The sequence below is a fragment of the Musca domestica genome, unplaced genomic scaffold (assembly GCF_030504385.1).
Source record: "Musca domestica strain aabys unplaced genomic scaffold, Musca_domestica.polishedcontigs.V.1.1 272, whole genome shotgun sequence".
NCBI classification, from domain to species: domain Eukaryota; kingdom Metazoa; phylum Arthropoda; class Insecta; order Diptera; family Muscidae; genus Musca; species Musca domestica.
The window spans coordinates 536711-557855 of NW_026712288.1; the positions used below are offsets into that span (position 1 = coordinate 536711).

The window sequence follows — 21145 nt, forward strand, 5'->3', positions numbered from 1 at the left end:
GCTTTAATACACCCCCAGAATATTTTTGCGATAATATTCGGCATTTATTATGATGCCACCACGGTCGATTAATACGAGCGGAGAGCGACCATCGATTGTTATGGCGGCCCACACCATCACCATGGCCAGCGCTTGAGTTCTGGTGGCCAACCGAGGGTGCACATTTTCAGCTGACCTCTTTGCCAAGTGAACACGATCATTTTGTTTGTTTACAAACTGCTGGACAACGAATGTTTTCTCATCGGAGAAAACCAAATTCGGCAGTTCACCGGTGTAATTTCTTGCACTTTTTGGAATTTCAATGACTTTACCCCGAGCTCATTTTTCAATATTTGCCGAATGGAATATTGCGATATGTTCAGCACACGAGCCATTTTTCGGCCACTACGACGCGGATTTCGATCAAGTCGCTTCTTTACTTTTCGAAGCATTTCTGCTGATGTAGCTGGTTTCTTCCGTATTTCCACCCCTTGACATCGGGCTACGCTACCAGTATCACGGTAACGAGCGATGGTACGAGACACAAACGATTTATTTACATTTAAATGCTGAAGTGCTCTAACGATAGCCACTTATGGTTTTCCAGCCGAACATAAAGAAATCACACTATCACGCTTGAATTTCATCACTAATAACTTTTTTTTTTTGGAAAATTCTCACCAAAATGCTTTTGTACACTTGTAAACAATGTAATGAGCTGTCACTGGAATAATTATAACAGCTGTCGGACGAGTGGCTTAGAAATGACATCAGTCTGAAGTTGGTTGCAGTGTTTTCATCTCACCATGTATATCTTCAACCGATTTCGGATTAATTGTTCTTCAAATGACCAATATCAACCCAAATGGGCTGAATTTTGGCAATTCCGACCGAATTCAATATAGAAGCAAGTACATCAAATTTGGTGAAAATCGGATTAGATATCTCTATATATCTCTATATATATATATATATATATATATATATATATATATATATATATATATATATATATATATATATATATATATATATATGGAGCTCAAAAATACCTCTGTCAAATTTTATCAGATTAAGATATAGCTCCAATATAAGTTTTATTGTGCACCAAATGCCTAATATTATCAAAAATAAACTGATTTTTGGCACATTCGACAGAATTCAGTCTAGAATCAAGTACATCAAATATTGGTGAAACTCGTTTCAGATATAGCTATAGGTCCCTTATATATGTTTCATCCGATTTTGTGTTAAACTCCCTCACATGCGTAATATGCACTCCACAAGAATGATCTTTGGTACCAGATATAATAAAAATATATCACAAATAAGAGTTTGCAATATTTTCAAGATCGGTTCAGATTTGGATATAGCTCCCACATATATCTTTATCTGATTTTAGGTTTTTCCTGCATCAAATGGCTAATATCATCAAAAATAAACTGATTTTTGGCACTTCCGACGGAATTTAGCCAAAAGCCAGTGCTTCAAATTTTTCTCAAAATCGGTTCAAATACAGCTCCCATATATATGTTTCATCCGATTTGGTGTTAAAGTACCACGCCAGCGTAATATGCACACTACAACCATGACTTGTGTGCAAAGGCCTTATGGCTTATTTGTCAGTTTTAAAACACAAACTACGGAGACTACGGAATATTATCTTCTGATGAACAATTCGAACTAGAAACGATTGCAGATTTTTATACCCACCACCATACAACGAAATACTCATGTCAGGCCCAACAAAGTATATATATTCTTGATCAGCGTAAAATTCTAAGTCGATCTAGCCATGTCCGTCTGTCTGTCCGTCCCAGACAGTTGTCCCAGACTGTTGTAATCACACTATCTTTCGAAAGAATTGAGATAGAAGGCTAAAATTTTGCACACATGTTTATTTTTTCAGTAGGCAGGTTATGTTCGTAAATGGGCCATGTAGGTTCACGTTTTCATATAGCCCCCATATAACGGTACCTCCCGATATTCGGTATTTTGATGATTTTAGCGACATTATTTACCGGAGTTATTTCAAATTTGGTATTTGAAGTTCGTAATGGATACTACAGCCTCTGACAGAAAATTGTCTACGCAGGTCCACGTCTTTTTATAGCCCCCATGTAACGGTATCTCCCGATATTCGGTATTTTGATGATTTTAGCGACATTATTCACCGGAATTGTTTCAAATTTGGTATTTGAAGTTCGTAGTGGATACTACAGCCTAAGACAGAAAATAGTCTGTGCAGTCCCACGTCTTTGTATAGCCCCCCATATAACGGTACCTCCTGATATTCGGTATTTTCATGATTTAAGCGTCATTATTCACCAGAATTGTTTCAAATTTGGTACTTGAAGTTCGTAATGGGAACTACAGTCTGTGACAGAAAATTGTCTGTACAGGTCCTCGTCTTCGTATAGCCCCCATATAACAGTACCTCCCTATATTCGATATTTTGATGATTTTAGCGTCATTATTCACCGGTGTAGTTTCAAATTACGTATTTAGAGTTCGTAATGGGTCTGTGACAGAAAATTGTGCATGCAGGTCCAAGTCTTCGTATATGCCCATATGGGGCCTTCCTATATTCGGTATTTTGACGATTTTAGGTACAATACCCACCGAAATTCTTTGAGATGTCGTATTTGAAGTTCGTAATGAATGCTACAGCCTGTGACAGAAAATTGTCTATGCTGGTCCAGGTTTTCGCACAGTTCCGATATAACGATACCTCCCTATACACGATATTTTGATGATTTATCTACATTATTCACGGTTTATTTCAGGTTTCGAACTTGAATATGGTAATGGCTTATGACAAACAATGCCTGTGTGGGTCCACGGCTATATTTTAACAGAATTTTTTAAGGATTTTATTTCCAAATTCGTTCCAAATGGTGGAGGGTATTCAAAGTTCGGCCGGCCGAACTTACTGCTTTTTAACTTGTTTCACATTCCTCTTGACTTGAAGAAATAACAACACTAACCAAATCACAAACTGCATTTGTTTTCGATTTTCATAATATAATTCATTTCATTTTATTTATTATTAATAAAAAAATGTTTGTTTGTTGTTGTTGTTCTTGGTTTTTTATTATCGTTATTTTTTTAGGCATATTTTTGTTTTAATATATATTTGTTTTTCATTCTTGTTTTCAGTGTATAAATAATCGCTTTGTTTTTTTTTATTAACGTCATCATTACTATAATTTATAAACGAAACGACGGGCGGTCATGTAAATGTTTGAAATTTTCCGGTTGTGGAGTGTAGGTGTTATAATAAAAATGAAAAAAAACACTAGGAATTTCATTTTTGCAAGTCTTGGGGAGATACAAATTAAAGAAAAAAATACAAAAAACAAAAAAATATATTAAAAAAAAAAGAAAAATATGTAATTTTTTAATGGGGGTTAAGAAGTTTGTTTATATGTATTTAAAGTTAATTTAATTAACCAATTCTTTTGTTTTTTTTTTTTTTTCAAGTTGTATGTGTATGCATCATCATATTACGTACTGGTTCTTTTGTATTTTTTTTTTGTTTTATTTTGTTATGAATATATAGTACATACATACATAATTATCAATGGGATTTTGTTTTGTTGTTGTTTTTACTTCATGTATGCCTTTTTGTATCGTTACATTTTAACGATTTGTTGTTAAAGCTGTAGATAATAATAGAACTTTGTTTAAAAAGAAATGCCCAAAAAATAAACAAATGCTTTATATCTAGGGGAATTCCATAGGAGTGAGTGTAGTTTCGAAAAAGAAAAATGGATATGAAAGCAAATGGAAATACTGAGGAGTTCGATTAAAAAGACTTGAGTTCTATTTCCAGAAGGTCTAGTTAAAACCAGTAAGGTAAGAATACAATTCGGATATGGCTCACATTGCTGCCCAATACACCTATGTATCATGGAGTGTTTGTAATAACGTCCCACTTGTATTTTGATCCTAGAACAAGTAAAAAAGCTGTAAGTACGGCCGGGCAGAACTTTGAATACCCTCCACCATTTGGAATGAATTTAGCAATTTTCAAAAAAATAAAATCCGTTAAAAATTCTGTTAAAGTCTTAAAAATACCGAATGTAGCCGTTGGACGACAACGTGGACCTGCATAGACAAATTTTGTTATAAGCCATTACAATATTCAATTAAGAAACTTGAAAAAAATCCGGTAAATAATGTAGCTAAAATCATCAAAATGTCGCTAAAATCATAACAATGTCGAATATTGGGAGGAACCTTTATATGGAAGCTATGCGAAGACGTGGACCCATACAGACAATTTTTTGTGTCATGACCTGTAGCATACATTACGAACTTGAAATACCAAATTTGAAACAATTCCGGTAAAAAATGTCGCTAAAATCATAAAAATGCCGAATATCTATATACCGGCTATACGAAGACGTGGACCCATACAGACAATTTTTTGTGTCATGGGCTGTAGTATCCATTACGAACTTGAAATACCAAATTTGAAACAATTCCGGTAAATAATGTCGCTAAAATCATCAAAATACCGAATATCGGGAGGTACCGTTATATGGGGGCTATACGAAGACGTGGACCCATACAGACAATTTTCTGTCATAGGCTGTAGTATCCATTACGAATTTCAAATACCAAATTTGGTTACAAAATGAAGATCCTCACTTCATTTCCATCGCACAATGGCCACCAAAATCTCCGAATACCAATCCGTTAGACTATTTTGTCTGGAGTATTTTGGAAAGCAAGGTTGGCACTAAAAAATACCGAAGTGTCGAACACCTCAAGCAAGCGCTTCGCCGGGAATGGGCCAAAATACTGCAGAGCAACATTCGGACAGCGTGTGACGGTTTCATTGGCCGTTTAAAGGCCATAATTCGTACCAAAGGTGACCAATTCGAACAAATCTAAACTTATTCTAAAATTTAATGCTATTTCCGACATTTTTGGCTTTCATTCAATAAAATTTTTAAAAAAAAATTAAGAATTATGGCGTTTGACTTTGTTGCAGTTTTTTTCATACCCTGTATATATGAAAGCTATGGCTATATCTGAACCAAATTTGATGTACTTGCTTCTAGACTGAATTCGGTCGGATGTGCCAAAATTCAGCCCATTTATGCTGATATTGGTCATATGGTGAACAATTAACCCGCAATCGGTTGAAGATATATATGGGAGCTATATCTAAATATGATCCGATTATCACCAATTTCAAAAGGGTTCGTCCTTGGCCAAAAAAAATATATTGTTTGGAAAATTTCATCTCAATCGGATAATAAATGCAACCTGCATTCTGACATGCATAAATCAACTCAGAAAGACTCGAAAGTCGAAAGATCCTCAAAAGAAACTATGGGTCGATCTCGCTTCCTTCTCCATGTTACAAACAAATGCGCAAAGACATAATACCCTTACCACTGTAGGGTATAAAAATGTAGTCTTGTTAAATGAACTCCTGGGTATTTAAGTTTGTTTTTAATAAAAAAAAAATAAAATAAAATCATGCCGCAAAAAATAAAAAAAGAATCAAATGTGGTTGTTTTTTTCCAATAATGATTATTATTTGCAATATTTCCTGATTTTCTTTTTTTTTAAATATAAAAGCTAAATTACTTCTTAGTTCGTTTAAAAATGTTTTTTTTAATATGAACAATAATAAGTAATATTTTAATAAGAGAAAATAACAAATTTATATATTGATGTGGTGGCAATGTGGGGGACAATCTGTAGAAGGAGGAGTGGGAAAATAAATTAGAAATAAAATTGACAAGGAAGAACTTATTGTAATGAAAATTTAGTGATATTGACAATTAAATTAAATTCGAATAATCCCAAAATCTTTTAGTTTGTTAATTTTTTTTTTAATTTTTAAAATGTTTTTAATTTGATATGCTCCAAATTTTCAGTTAATATTAGAAAATAAATGGTCCTCAAACTTGAGACAGAAAAAGTGGGTACCCACTGAATTACAATTCATGATTGTCCTGATAATGTTTTTATACAATAAGTCCTTCATATATAAATATTTTAAAAATGTATTTTTTAAACACATACAAATTATGGATTCTTTTCATTGGAAATGTTTTTATTTAATAAAATGCCAACCAATTACTTGGGATTTATGGTAATAAGCCAGGGGTCTATTGCTTGCCCTTAGCATCATCAAAATGATCATTTGCCGGGAAAGATGTTGGTTTTTGGGAATAAGAATTTAATTTAGAATCGCTTCATCATCTCCATATGCATATATATAAATGTATATTATTTCACTTAAAATAAGAAACAAAATATATGTATATTTTAACGGTGACTGTAGGCCATTTTGCAAATTGCTTAATTGGTAATTTAGTGACTATAGTTGTTGTTGTTGTTATTTATCTTTCCGGTATGTTTTGTAGTGTGAAGTGTTGTAATCTTGGTGTTGTCGTTAAAAATGATTCCCTTGCTCATTATTTTAGTATTTGTTTCTTTGTCTTTTTCACACAATAAATGAAGTGGCAAAATAACTTGATCTTTTCAAAAAAAAGTTAAAAGAAACAGCATTTAATAATTTTCTACATTTGATTGATGATTTTGAAAGAATTTTGATATAGAGCCTAAAAGAGACATACATACATAAGAGAAAAAAAAGAAATACAGCCCAGTAAAGTTTTCATTCGAACCACCCAAGGAGCCTGGATACTTCGTTTATGTTATAAACAATATCTGTCTGAGTATGGATTGAACAAAACTGTTGCATCATCATAGAGTGTGTTGGGAACCATTTGTATTTAGTTCGCCATTGATTCTGTAACAAAAATTTAACAGTCGGTCCTATTATGGTTGTCGTTTCTGTAGTCATCGTCGACGTTATGTGCAAGTCGCCCTCGCCCTCGCGACATCTACAGTTTAAAATAAAAGTTGGCAACAACTTAAAAAACGTTGGCAACACTCACTTGTTATTGACAAAAAAGATACAAACTTTTTTGAATTTTGAATTCTAAACACTTTGTCACATGATGGGCTTATTTATAGGCCATCGGTTCTGAAGTTATAGTCAAATTATCGATTTTTTTAGACCCGGATTTTTTATCAACACTCTTACCTTACCAAAATTATAAAATTTGTGCTAATACCTTTTCTGGCTGGGTCAGAGATATTCTCTTCTGGGTATGTTCAACCGGCTACGCGAACTAAAGATTTCTAAATTTAACAGTTGTTGTAAGTAGCCGGCCTTCGGTGGTCATGTGAACACTTGTTGGATAGGTATAAGTTTTCAAACCCTATATTGGGTAAGCGATTCACTCAAATCAAATCAGTTTCCCGGAATCAGGCTAAAAATAACTAGCTCTGGAAAAAATTTCGAAAAAATCGAAGTTTTTATTACACTAGAGTTGTTCCAATTGCCCACCACAGCATTGAGGGTTTTAGCGCTAGGATCTTATTAAACCAGTGTCGGAAATGGCTTCAATATTTCCAAATTGTTTTGTTGTTGTTATTTTCATGGTCAAATATCAAATACAAAATGGTTAAAATATCAACGTCGACTAAAAAATACAATGTCGTCACACATTTTTACGGCCGCAGATATTCTCTAAAAAAACGACTTCACGTTGACTGTTGTATCGTCAATGATATTTGCAATCATTAATCGCTATCGACAAAAAACGACAACCTTAATACCGTTATTGTCGCCTCGACTTAATTTTGCAACGGCGACGACAACGGTAATAGGGCCGAATATTAATATCATGCTAAAACTTTAATATTAAAGAACAAGTTAGTCTACATTTTTATAGGTCAGCTGTTAAAACAGTAATGGTTGCTAACTTATCAGCCATTCCAAATTTCATTATCAACTGATCAGCTAATGAAAATTTATTCATTTTTATTGAATTTATTCCCTTTTATCTTCTCCCTCTATTGAAAAGTTTTTATTATTTTTATATTACATTCCTCGGCCAGCGATTGGCAAACAGCTGGATCAACCCCAGACAGGCATTGTTTATAACAAGCCAATATATTGTATTCTTGCCTTCAGATCAGTTACAGACCGGTGTCTATCCAAAAAAAATATCATATACTCTATATTTTTATGACTCTACACTCTGCTCTCAATTTGTTACTTTTTCCAAGGTTAACAAAGAAAATTAAAAAAAAAAACATAGTAATAATCATATATAATTCTGTTTCTTTTTCGCATTTGTTTTTCTTTTTTCATCTCATATTTAATAATAGTAATAATATAATATATATTTTATATACGACGATTTTGTTTGTTTGTTTTTTATACTTTTATAATTATCTGTAATTTATTAAAGATCCTTGTTATTCGTTTGTTTCGTTTTTATTTTAATGTTTTCCTTTATTATTTGTTTTATATTTTTTTTTTTCTCTTTAAAGTTCATGGTTTTCTTAATTTCCGTTTTGTTGTTGTTGTTGTTGTGGTTTTTGTTTTTTAAAGAAAGGTTGTTGGTAGTTTGCAGTTTTTTGAATTTATTTTCATAACGTTATTCAATTTTGTTTTCCTAGGTTGACGACGACGGCTGGGCTTAAAAAGCCTACTTTTTAAAATTAGATGTTAATGTTGATTTTTGTTTTTATAAATTTCATGTTATTTTGTTTTTTTTTTTTTCTTTTAAAAAAGGCGGGGCTTGAAGCACTCAAGAAAATTAAAATTACAAAAAAATTAAGCTTGGCTCAATTTACTCGATCACCTTCAACACTTTGCCAATAGCAATTGTTTTGTCTGGAAAAAGAAATAATAATTTATTTAATTATTTAAGATCATTTTAGGAAAATGTTTTAAGTTAACTTACTTTCATCTCTCAGAGTAAATCTTCCCATTTGTGGGAATAGTTTAAATTGTTCTAAACAAATCATACCGGAACATTCAATTCTCATAATTGCCACTTGATCTTGCTTAACGAATCTTGGACGTGATTTTGATTTTTCGCCGGTCTTTTTGTCAACCAAGCAAATGAGGGCCTTCAATGAAAATAATCAAAAATTAATATCAAAACAATAACAAAAAGTATGAGACATTAGTATATCCTATAAGCCCGTCATATAAATTTGGAACAGGAATTCAAGCACCACACTAATCTCATATATTTATATATATATTTATTGTTTATTGTTAATGGAATGTGCGAAATTTCAAGAGAACCGGATGCTTATTTCGAAATTTATGATCGTTTTGGTTATTCAAAATATTGACACTTTGTGGGGGAGGTGCCAGAAGCAATGGTCCGACCTCTACTATCTTCATATCAGATCTTGTGTTAGTAGAAATGATGGGATGTGTGAAATACGAAGAGAACCGGATGCTTATTTCGGATTTTATGATAGTTTTGGTTATTCAAAACTTTGAATCCTTTGTGGGGGAGGTACCAGAAAGTGTAGTCCGATCTCCACCATCTTTATAACATATCTTGTGTTGATAGAAATATTGAGATGTGACAAGTCTGAATGGAATCGGATGTTAATTTCGCGTTTTCTAAGCTTCTATATGCAAAATGTTGACCCTATGTGGGGAGGGTACCAGAAGGAGTAGACCGATATATCCCACTTTCTCTCTAGACCTTGGGTTAATATAAATATTGTGATGCGTGTAATTTGAAGAGAACCGGATGCTAATTTCGGATTTTATGATCGTTTTGTTTATTCAAAATTTTGACCCATTGTGGGGGAGGTACCAGAAGGTGTAGTCCGATCTTCACCTTCTTTATAAGAGATCTTGTGTTTATGGAAATATTGAGATGTGCCAAATCTGAATTGAATCGGATGTTAATTTCGTGTTTTATAAGCTTCATAAATATTCAAAACTTAGACCCTTTGTGGGGGAGGTACCGGAAGGACTGAACCGATATATTCTATCTTCACACCAGAACTTGGGTTAATAAAAGCATTGTGATGTGTGTACTTTGAAGACAATCGGAAACCTACATCACATTTCTAACAGTTTTAATTATCCCAAATTGTGACCCTTTGTGGGGGAGGTGCCTGATGGAGTGGACAGATTTTGTTCAATTTCGCACCTGACCTAGCACTGATGAAAATATTAGGATTCGCAAAGTTGGAGCAAAATCGGATTATCCTTTCTCTTTGTGTACAAAAAATTATTTTCTTTGAAAATTTTGACATTTTGTGGTACCCCCGAAGGTGTGGACCGATATATTCCATCTTCACACTGGACCTTGGGATAATAAAAATATTGTGATGTGTGTAATTTGAAGACAATCCAACACTCACATCACATTTTATAAGAGTTATAATTATTCAAAATTTTGACCCTTTGTGGGGAAGGTACTTAATGGAGTGGACCGATATTGTCCATTTTCGCACAAGACCTAGCACTGATGCAAATATTGAGATTTACAAAGTTGTATCAAAATCGGATTATCCTTTCTCTTTCTGAGAGGTTGATTATTTTCTTTAAAAATGTTGACATTTTCTGGGGGAGGTACCAGAAGGAGTGGACCGATATTGCCCATCTCCCAACTCGATCTAAGTTGGACAATAATATTACGATGTACCAAGTTTGGATCAAATCAGATACTCCCTTCGAGAGTTTTCGTGCACACCAGCCAGCCAGCCAGACAGACGGGCGGATGGACGGACTGACATCGCTAGATCGACTCCAAATGTCCCTAAACTTTGATGCAAAGAGACCTAGAGTCTAAAACCGTTATTTCGACTAGACACGCCATATGGCTGAGGGTATACAAAACGGTGGAATATTGTTGGGAGCTGGAATTAAATTTGAGCCGAATTCAAGAGAAACGTTTCAGATATTTGATATGAAATGCACATTTTAGCCTTCGAGCTTCTGTCATCTATAAATATTGGCTGCAGATATAGATGAATCGATTTTATCTAAATTTCAAATATATATTTCTAGACAATAACTGTTGGAGAACAATGGTTTCCAAATACGACAAAACAATTAAATAGGTTTGGAAAAAAATGGAAAGTTCATCTTTGAATAATAACTCAAAAACTTACTTTAACGGTAACTTCTTCAGCTGCACAATGTATATGCATGACGGCCGAATAACCAGCACAGATAATTGATTTATGCTCCAAGATAACGACTTGAGCATCAAATATTTTGCCAGTTTTAATAGGATTAGAGGCATCGCACAATACAAAACCAGGTGAGACATCTTCTTCTTCAATGCCCTAAAAATCAAACAAAAAAATCTTTAGCAATTAAACCCCAACAAAAAAAAATCAGCTACTAACCTTCAGCTTGATTTTGACATTTTCACCAGGACCCACAGAGGTGACTTCATCATCATCAGACCAAAGTTGATCAACAGCAACTTGTGTCTATAAAAAAATAAAAAAGTTTATAAAACACTTCTCTATAACGAAATGATTTTAATCACCCACTTACCCTATTAGGCATCACCAACAAATTCTGGCCCTTTCGCGCAGTACCCGACTCAACCTTGCCCATTACAACCGTACCCATATCCTTGTATTTATCAACAATGGGCATAATGAATGGTCCATCGGCTTTGCGATTAAGTGAAGGCAACTGATCAATGAATGGTATAAAGGCTGGGCCATTGTACCATGGACAAATTGTATCGGGTATAGTATCACGTAAACCGGCTCCACTTAAACCTGAGCATGGCATAAAGGTTAAATCCTTGGCTGGATTAAAACCTAATTTTTTGAGGTAAGGTAGGATCTTGTCTTTGCATTCGTTGTAGCGTGCCTCATCCCAGTTGACTGTTGGATCGTCCATTTTATTGACGAGTACAACCAGGTGTTTGACACCAGCTGTTTTGGCCAACATAGCATGTTCACGTGTCTGCCCGCCACGATCGAAACCAGTTTCAAATTCACCTTTTCGCGCCGATATAACCAAAACGGCCAGATCGGCCTGTGCCGCACCACCAATCATATTTGGTACGAAACTTTTGTGACCAGGAGCATCCAAAATGGTGAAATGTTTACGTTCTGTTTCGAAATATGCCCGACCCACTTCAACGGTTTTGCCCTTGTCACGTTCCTCTTGATTTGTGTCCAAGGCCCATGAGAGATACCAACTTTCACGAGATTTTTCACGTGCCTCACGTTCGTATTTTTCCAGTGTACGTTTGTCGACCATGCCAGTTAGGGACATAATTTGGCCACCAATTGTTGATTTACCAGCATCTATCGGAAATTAAATAAATAGTGTTACTTTGGCTGGCGGATTTCACTTTTTATTATTAAAACTTACCAACGTGACCAATGAAAACAACATTGACATGTTCTTTTTTGCTCTTTGTGTCTTCTACTTTTGGTATCTTTTTCTTTGACACCTTTGGTGTGGCATCACCTTCGACTTCTTCAATATCTTCAGCTTCTTCATCATCGGGTGTAATGACGGGTTCCTCTTCAACATCCCAGCTGTCGGCAGGATCGTTTTCTATAAAAAAAAAATATATTATGCAATTAATACTTGTAGATTCAAATATTTCTTTCATTTTAGGAAAAATACAAATTCCTTACTTGAGATTTCGAAAAACTAGGAAAGGTCTACATTTAAATCCCAAGACATAATAAATACTTTATTCTCCAAAAAATTACGACCTAAGACAATTTTATATTATCTGTGACTGGACGTTGAGAGTCCTTTAAAAACGCAACGATAAAAGGCCTTAAACAGACCAAACCATTATCGAAAATTTTGAAAATATTTAAAAAATCTCGTATTTAAAACCTCAATTTAAAAAAAAATGTAAAAACCCAGTATTTGGAACCTTAGTAGGGGCATAAATTTCGATAACTTGGAACTTTAAAAGAACAATGAAAATACTTAAAAAATCCTCGACTTGGGCCCGTAAAAAAGATTAAAAAAATAAAAAAAGGAAAATTTATTAAAAACAAGTAAACAAGCTGTAAGTTCGACTGGGCCGAACTTTGAATACCATTCACCATTCGGAACGATTTTGGCAATTTTCAAAAAATAAAATCCCTTAAAAATTCTGTTAAAAACTTAAAAATGCCGAATGTAGAAATATTTATATTAGGGTCTATACGACGACGTGGACCTGCATAGGCAACTTTTGTCATAAGCCATTACAATATTCATACGCTAAACTTGAAAAAAATTCGGTGAATAATGTAGCTAAAATCATCAAAATACCGAATATCGGGAGGTACCGTTATATGGAGGCTATACGAAGACGTAGACCTTCACAGACAATTTTTTTTTAAGCTGAAATATACATTACGAACTTTAAATACCAAATTTGAAACAATTTCGGTGAATAATGTAGCTAAAGTCATCAATATACCGAATATAGGGAGGTACCATTATATGAGCGCTATACGAAGACGTGTACCTGCACAGACAATTTTCTGTCATAGGCTGTAGTATCCATTACGAAGTTCAAATACCAAATTTGAAACAATTCCGGTGAATAATGTAGCTAAAGTCATCAATATACCGAATATAGGGAGGTACCATTATATGAGCGCTATACGAAAACGTGTACCTGCACAGACAATTTTCTGTCATAGGCTGTCATTACGAAGTTCAAATACCAAATTTGAAACAATTCCGGTTAATAATGTCGCTAAAATCATCAAAATATTAAATATTGCGAAGAGACGTTATATCGGGCTTCACGAAGACGTGGACCTGCACAGATAATTTTATCTCATAGGCTGTAGTATCTATTAGGAACTTCAAATACCAAATTCGAAAAAATTCCGGTAGATAATGTTGATAAAATCACCAAAATACTGAATTTAAGGAGGTACCATTATATGGGGGCTACACCAAAACGTAAGCCTGCACTGGTAATTTTCTGTCTTAGGCTGTAGTACCTATTACCAACTTTAAATATCAAATTTGAAACAATTCCGATGAATAATGTCGCTAAAATTATCAAAATACCGAATATCGGGAGGTACCGTTGAATGGGGGCTATACGAAGACGTGGACCTGCACAGACAAATTTCTGTCTTAGGCTGTAGTACCTATTACCAACTTTAAATATCAAATTTGAAACAATTCCGGTGAATAATGTAGCTAAAACCATCAAAATACCGAATATCGGGAGGTACCATAATATGTTGGCTATACCAAAACGTGGACCTGCACAGACAATCTTTTGTCATAGGCTGTAATATCCATTACAAACTTCAAATGCCAAATTTGAAACATTTCCGGTGACTAAATTCGCTTAAATCACCAAAATACCGAATATCGGGAGGTACCATTGCATGGGGCTATACCAAAATAACAAATACCAAACGACCTGACATAATATATGAGTAAAATTTTATCAACCTACTTCATTTCGTTCGGAAGCAAGAGTGATTTCCACAGGCGGACGGACATCGCTAAATCAACATGAATTGTATGCTGATCAAGAATATATATATACATTGTGGGGTTTAAAACGTATATTTCGAGGTGTTACAAACGAAATGACAGACTTAATATACCCTCCATACTATGGTGGAGGGTATACAAATTAGCGACCTGAGACTTTAAGGAGAACATGAAAAGAAGTTTTCAAAACTGCACAACTTGAGATATTTTTTAACCCTACGATTTTAGGCCTATAAAGGTCTATGAAAGCTATTTTAAAAATTGAGGAATTGAGGACTTTGTCTTAAAAAGGGGAAAAAAATTGCAAAATAATAGGATGAATGCAAATATTGCACATCCTTTCCAAAACCATATTTTTTTCAAATTGTAACAGGAGTACTCAAAAATATTCACCTGCCAGAAAATCGGGCACAAATATGTTATATAAAATGGTTATATAGACAAAAATTCAGGATATATATTGTTTGCTTCGCCCTTTCAAAACCATTTTTTTTTTCTTAATAGAAAATATTGAACCAGTATCGTTTCATAATCGCAAAACCCGAGCACAAATTCAAGATTCAAACCTCAAATTGAACCATTAAAATTAAAATTTCCTTTTGAAATAAAATTGAAATTTTACCCAATCACTGTACATATTTACATGGGAACATGCAGACACATTTGTGCAATGAAGAGTAAGTAATAATCCGTTGAACACCAGAATAGTTGGAGCTGAAGGAAACATGCCATATGGCTTCATCGTAAACATTTCTTCTAGTCATGCTATTAAGTGGAATGGTCACTGGACTGGTTGTGTACCGTGGTATTTAAGTGGAATCGACAAACATTTCACATATGTTTATTGACCGACCGAGTAGTAGTAGTAGTTGCATGCCCACCAAACTGGTAAAAAAAATATATTTAGTTAAGCAGCTACCAAAAAACAAAAGCATGTTTATTTGATACGATATTAGCTAAATAAGAAGTAGCACAAGTTCTCTTTGAATATAAGGAAAATATTCAGGTGTCAGGTTGTCTTAGTTTTGAGGAATTCAATTCTCTTAAGCATACAATCGTCACTTGGATACAAAAAAATGTTTGCCATCTCTCAATATCCTCGATATTCAGACAGACCGACTCTTCTGTGTTACAATATCATTCTTACACGCCTTGCGTGGAACCTATAACCTTGTCAATTTTTCCCAAAGGTCTCAAATGGCTATGGATTAGATCAGGAAGATATTTTTCTTCAGGACGTAACCAGTATGGAAATTCAAATGTCGGGCGGGCGGACTATATGATGCCCTACACCACTATGCATATTTAGTAGAGCTCCGTTATCCAAAGAATTTGTTTGAAGTAGATCATATCACCTATCAAAATTTGGCTTTAAAGCAGTTATAGTTTGGTTTCTGAGGGAACTAATATATGAGAGGCATATCTAATTCTGAATCGATTTTCACTAAATTTGACGGAGACATTTTAATCTTTTATACCAAATAACATTGCTATAGAGTGCATGGTATCACTTCGAGAAGGATTATATTAAAATTATAATAAAAAAATATATATCGGAGCCAAGTTCCACAAAATGGAAAAGAACGTCCCGAGATTCACTCCATTTGGGCTGATATTAGCCATTATTTAGCTTCAGGTTTTTTTCAATAAACCTGAAATCGGATTAAAGATGTATATGTGATCTATATCCAAATCTTAGCCGATCTCCATAAAATTTGGCAAAGGTATTTCCGAGCTCTATATAATATCTTGTACCAAACATCATTCTTGTGAGGTGCATTTTGCGAATGTGGGGGATTTAAACACCAAATCGGAGGAAACAAATATATGGCAGCTATAGCTATATCTGAACCGATTTTTGATGTACTTGCTTCTAGACTGAAATCAATTGGATGTGCCAAAATTAAGGTCATTTGGACTTATATTGGCCATTTTGTGCAAAATTAACACGAAATCTGTTGAAAATATATCGGAGCTATATCCAAATCTAAACCGATCTTGATAAAAATTGACAGGGGTATGCCTGGGCTAAATCTGGTACCAAATATCATTGTTGTCGAATGCATATTGCTAATGTGAGGGACTTAAACACCAAATCGGATGAAACATATAAATGGGAGCTATAACTACATCTGAACCGATTTCCACCAAATTTGATGTACTTGCTTCTAGACTGAATTGGGTCGGGTCGGGTCATTTGGACTGATATTGGCCATTTGGTGCACAACTAACTCGAAATCGGATGAAGATATGTGAGAGCTATATCTAAATCTGGTCCGATTATCACCGATTTCGATAGGGTTTGTCCTTGGGTCAAACGTTGGAAAATAGTTTGGAAAATCTCATCTTTTCATCGGACAATAAATGCGAACTGCATTTTGTTGTTTCTTTTCGGGATATATGCTTTCATCTGGTCTAACCAAGCATCCGAAATCTAGCATAATTTTCAAGGAACTCTAAATTGTGTGGTCTCTCTTGTAGGAAACACTGAAAAATAGAGCGGCCGTACCCCCACATGTTTTTTGTGAGAGAAGTCTCTACTTTCAAACAAAATCCGAAACGAGGCAAGAAGCTTTGGTTGAGGCCTAAGTTTCTCCGTCTATTAGTATAGAGTTCTCTTCAAATTAAAATTTGTTGAAGGTCGGACTTTTTATAACCCTTAATACACCTCAATTTTGGGAATTTAAATATTTTTAGAGGAGTTCCGAAATATTAGATGAAGTGGCTGGCACATTCAAAGTAGCAAAAACAGAAAGTACCGTTTATGGGGAATATTGAAATGAAATATAGAAATGAGTTTAATCACTGAGGACTTTAAGAATCAAATAATAGCTGATTTGGTAGGATATTGGAGGTACTTTTATGTAGTTACTATATCAAGCAGTGAACCTGATTTTTTGCGTGGAATTTTTAAACCTGTGGAGAAACCGAAATTCAAAATTACAGCTTAAATGTTTTGGAAATTGGTTCCAAACTCTTCGAAATAAGGAATATTAGGATGAAAAATTATAAGAGGGCAATACCACAAAGTGGGTATTTATTAAATATTTGGGGGTATAAATCAAAAAGAATTAAATTTAGATAATCTGGTTCCGAAAAAGCCATTAGCACAACTTGACGCATTTTGGAAATGTTAGCTACAATTTAGGAACAATTTTGTTGACGGACCTATTTTTGGACTTTTTGAGGGTTTTATAAAAATCCGGGTCCAAAAAATTGACTATAACTTCCGAATCGTCATATGGCCAGTTGTTGGATAGGTAATTTCATAAGCTTTCCAAAGATACCTATATTGTTTATATCAGGTAAGTGGATGGTCTTAAACCGGGTCTTTCGGATCAAAAATCTTTTGTTCCCAAGAAAAAAAATTGTTTTCCGGAATTAGGATACAAAAATATCTACCCCTGGAAACTTCTTCGAAAAAAATCGAAGAGTTTTTACTAAACTAGAGTTGCTTCCAATTTATTTTATTGGCCGAAACCTAGAAACAGAGATCCTCGGATAATTCCAGGCTTTTAAATTTTCGGACTTCATCTATTATAGTGCGACCTCTGCCACAATTTCAACAGACAGAAAGTTTGACACGCGGACATAGTTAAATCCATAGATTTTTATTCTGATCATGCAAATATTTACTTCATAAGACCTCCGAAAAATGTGTGGAGGTGTAATAACGGAAAGACAATTTTAATACACCCTGACTAACATTCTCCAATCACGTCGCCACTTGTTGCCACAGGTTCAGTAAACCAGTTTCCAAACCCAGTTTTTTTTTTATTTGGGAACAGTGTCTAATGAAATTACATTCTCCGAATCAGGGGGAAAGATCTACCTTCAGATTTTAACTTTTACTAACTCATAGCTGTGAGAAATTTTCACTTCACTTACAGAAAAGAAAATCTTCAATATTCCAGTGCAGCATTTACACCGTAATCCTCAAGTGTCCCATTTGTTAATTTAACAAATTCAATTATTGGATCAAATTCAATGGCAATCAAAAAAAGTTAACGTGTCAACAAATACAATAGCAAGTAAATGAAGAAGACGACGAAGAAAAGCAAAAGCAGACTCTAAAAATGAGCTCTCCCCCCTCGCTCAAGAAATGAGAGAAACAAACAAAAGAGAAATGAGATTACTTTGATTGGGTATTCGGAAAGAACAACAAAAAACAAGCAAAAATATGTTTGGGAGCAACAACAAACAAAGCAGGGCAACAAAAACACATGGAAAGGTAAAACTCGAAAAAAGAAAGATTGATTTCGTTTATAAATTAATAACAAAATTTTGTTTTGCATTACACAAAAGCCATGGAAAACCCCCAGTCATCACCGCCAGCCAGTATTTTTCTTAAATGCCACTCTGCACGTAGTTTTTGAGGTTATATCGAAAACAAAAAAAAATAAAAGTATTGAATGAAAAAGTGAAAACACAAGAGTATCTGTGACTGCCGAAAGGTAGACCAGACCACCGACCGACCGACTCATGAATCAATGACATACAACTAGTGGCTAATGGCCAACCCACCGGGGCTGGCTATGAAGAAAAAAAAAGTAACACACAAACAATAACAACATGCAAAAAATGCAAAAGAGGCGAAGACCTCCAACATCTGTGACAATAGATTACTGGTTGGTCATGACGTCATTTTTTCCATTGCCTATGCACTACCCCCACAACACTACCCAACTAGGTTTCAGTAAGTACCCCCACAAAGCCCCCGCACCGCTTTAAATATCTAATTTCATTCCAAAAAATATGTTACCATTATTAGCTGCAATTTTATCGGCTGTATTGATGTTTTCCACAGGTGCAGCAACCTTCACTGGTGACGTTTGCATTGGAGATTCCGCTGGTGCAACCTCACCGGCCGCCGCCTGGCTAAGTGCATTCAGGGAACCCGAAGCGGATGCATCCGAATTAGGTGTGGTGGCAGGAGTGCCGCTGGTAGAGGCTGGCACGCTGGTTGTATCCATGGGAGCAGCAATGGTGGCAGCAGCCGGCGCACTGTTGTCATTATTTATAGAACTGACAACGGCCGCACTGAAGCTGCCAAAGCTCGGTACAAATTCCGCAGCATTGACATTTAGTGTGGAGAATTTTGTGGACATATCGGAGTTTTCTTGAGCCATTTTGCTTGTATAACTTTTTTACTTTACTTTTTTTGTCGAATTTCTGCTTTCTTTGCTGTTTTCAAATTTTAACTTCGTTCGACACTTGGATTGAGGCGGTACACTCCGGTTAGTTAACTTCTCTACGCGCACTCAAACATGCACACGTAACAACAACAACAACACAAGTTCGTTCTCTCACACAACACTACTTCTCCGGTTGATTTGTCCGTTCGTCGTTCACTCGCTCGCTCGCTCGCCCCGTGAGAATTCCAATCCAAAAAAAATATAACCTTCAATGGGGCGCTTGTAATTTTTATCGCAAACTAAATGTTGTAACAGACCCAACTTGCGAAAAATAACACACGCCACACACCGTTCCAAACTTTTTCAAAGCGGCCCCTCTCTATTGCATTCACACACTTCTTTTTTATGAATTTCACACTTTCTTTTCCCTGTCTCGTTTACGCGAAAATCACGTTTTTCACTCAACTGACGACGACAAAGGAATTTTCTTCTTGGACTGCGTGTTCTGTTGCTTCTTTTTTGTGACTAAATATCACAATGTGTACGAACTGGTTCACTGAATGAATAGTTACGGGTGTAAAATTGAAGAATAAAAGTCTATCCTGATGGTATTTATTGTAAAAAAAAGTATTGAACACAATTCAAAATTATCCACCAGCAGCACAATTTCAATAGCCACGCAGATAGGAAATAGGGACACTTCAATCGAGTTTCGGCATAATTGTAATCGACTATTTGATGAAATCACATTGAAAAAAAAAACAATCGATGACTATTTTTTTATAGATAATCAAATGCCGATGTCATAACTGGTAAAGTCATCAGGCTATACATGAAATCAATAATAATGATTATATATTTCTGTTTATGATATGTTCTCATTGCAATTTCAGTGACTTTGTTCAATGACTTTGTTTTTCATTTTTTAACAAAAATCTTATTATGGGGGAAATCCGCGTAACAAGAATGGAATTTTGGGGCTATTCCATAATATTATATCTAAGATAGTAGGGCAATACACTTTTATCCCAAAATAAGAATAAGGCCACCAAAAGAAAAACATTGCAAAGCTACCTCCTACTTTGTTCTACCTTCTGTGATTGTGCCATGGGTTACCGTATTAAGGCCATTTACATATGCTCTGTTCCAGAACTGGAAGAATGTTAAGTTTTTTGCTACGATAACCGAATTCCCTTTATAAAATCAAAAAAAAAATCGCAAAACTGCAAGAATCAGCAGGTACTGGAACAGACCCACATTTAACCTCCTTTGCCTAAAAAACATACAAAAAATTAACACAAGCGGAAAGAATGGAAGTACATAAAAGGCTTGAAGTCACGGCTAGGCATATTAATGTCAAGTTATAATGGATAACGACGGCAGGATTTTAGTGCGGCTCTTACTCCCTTTATGTTACAAAATATGCCTAGCCATGACTTCAAGCTTCTTATGTACTTGCAGCTTAAGTCCGCCGTTGTTTTATTATTCCTTTGCATAAACGCCAAATACCAAACGCCAGGTTAGGTGAGCAAACTGTCGATAATCCATGGTAGAAGAATATAGGTAGACGCTTCGACACAGCTGCTGGGACATTGAACTGTCAAACCAATTTTGGAATCGAAATTGTTGAATGAAAAAATACTCAAATGTGTAAATATTGTTAAAAAATGCATATTATAACAACCTCCGATTGGCGTGTTTATGAGGAATGTGA

At 34.9% G+C, this 21145-nt stretch overlaps 1 protein-coding gene across 1 annotated transcript; it reads right to left on the reverse strand.

Moving 5' to 3' along the window:
* Nucleotides 1–5826: 5826 nt before the first annotated feature.
* Nucleotides 5827–20139, reverse strand: LOC131803182 (eukaryotic peptide chain release factor GTP-binding subunit ERF3A-like). The gene is made up of 7 exons (XM_059124266.1): nt 19059–20139; nt 12191–12379; nt 11354–12123; nt 11200–11286; nt 10960–11136; nt 8772–8940; nt 5827–8701 (listed from the first exon to the last, which is right to left on the reverse strand). Exons 1-7 carry the CDS (start codon nt 19423–19425, stop codon nt 8658–8660), a joined length of 1803 nt encoding a protein of 600 aa, XP_058980249.1. The 5' UTR covers nt 19426–20139; the 3' UTR covers nt 5827–8657.
* Nucleotides 20140–21145: the final 1006 nt, after the last annotated feature.

Excerpts from the sequence above, each read along its gene's own strand:
- LOC131803182 (XM_059124266.1), bottom strand. The coding sequence starts at position 19,425 with ATGGCTCAAGAAAACTCCGATATGTCCACAAAATTCTCCACACTAAAT. Across the intron at positions 12,380-19,058 it reads TAAAATTGCAGCTAATAATG|AAAACGATCCTGCCGACAGC; the intron begins GTAACATATTTT and ends TTTTTTTTATAG. Across the intron at positions 11,287-11,353 it reads TGTTGGTGATGCCTAATAGG|ACACAAGTTGCTGTTGATCA; the intron begins GTAAGTGGGTGA and ends ATTTTTTTATAG.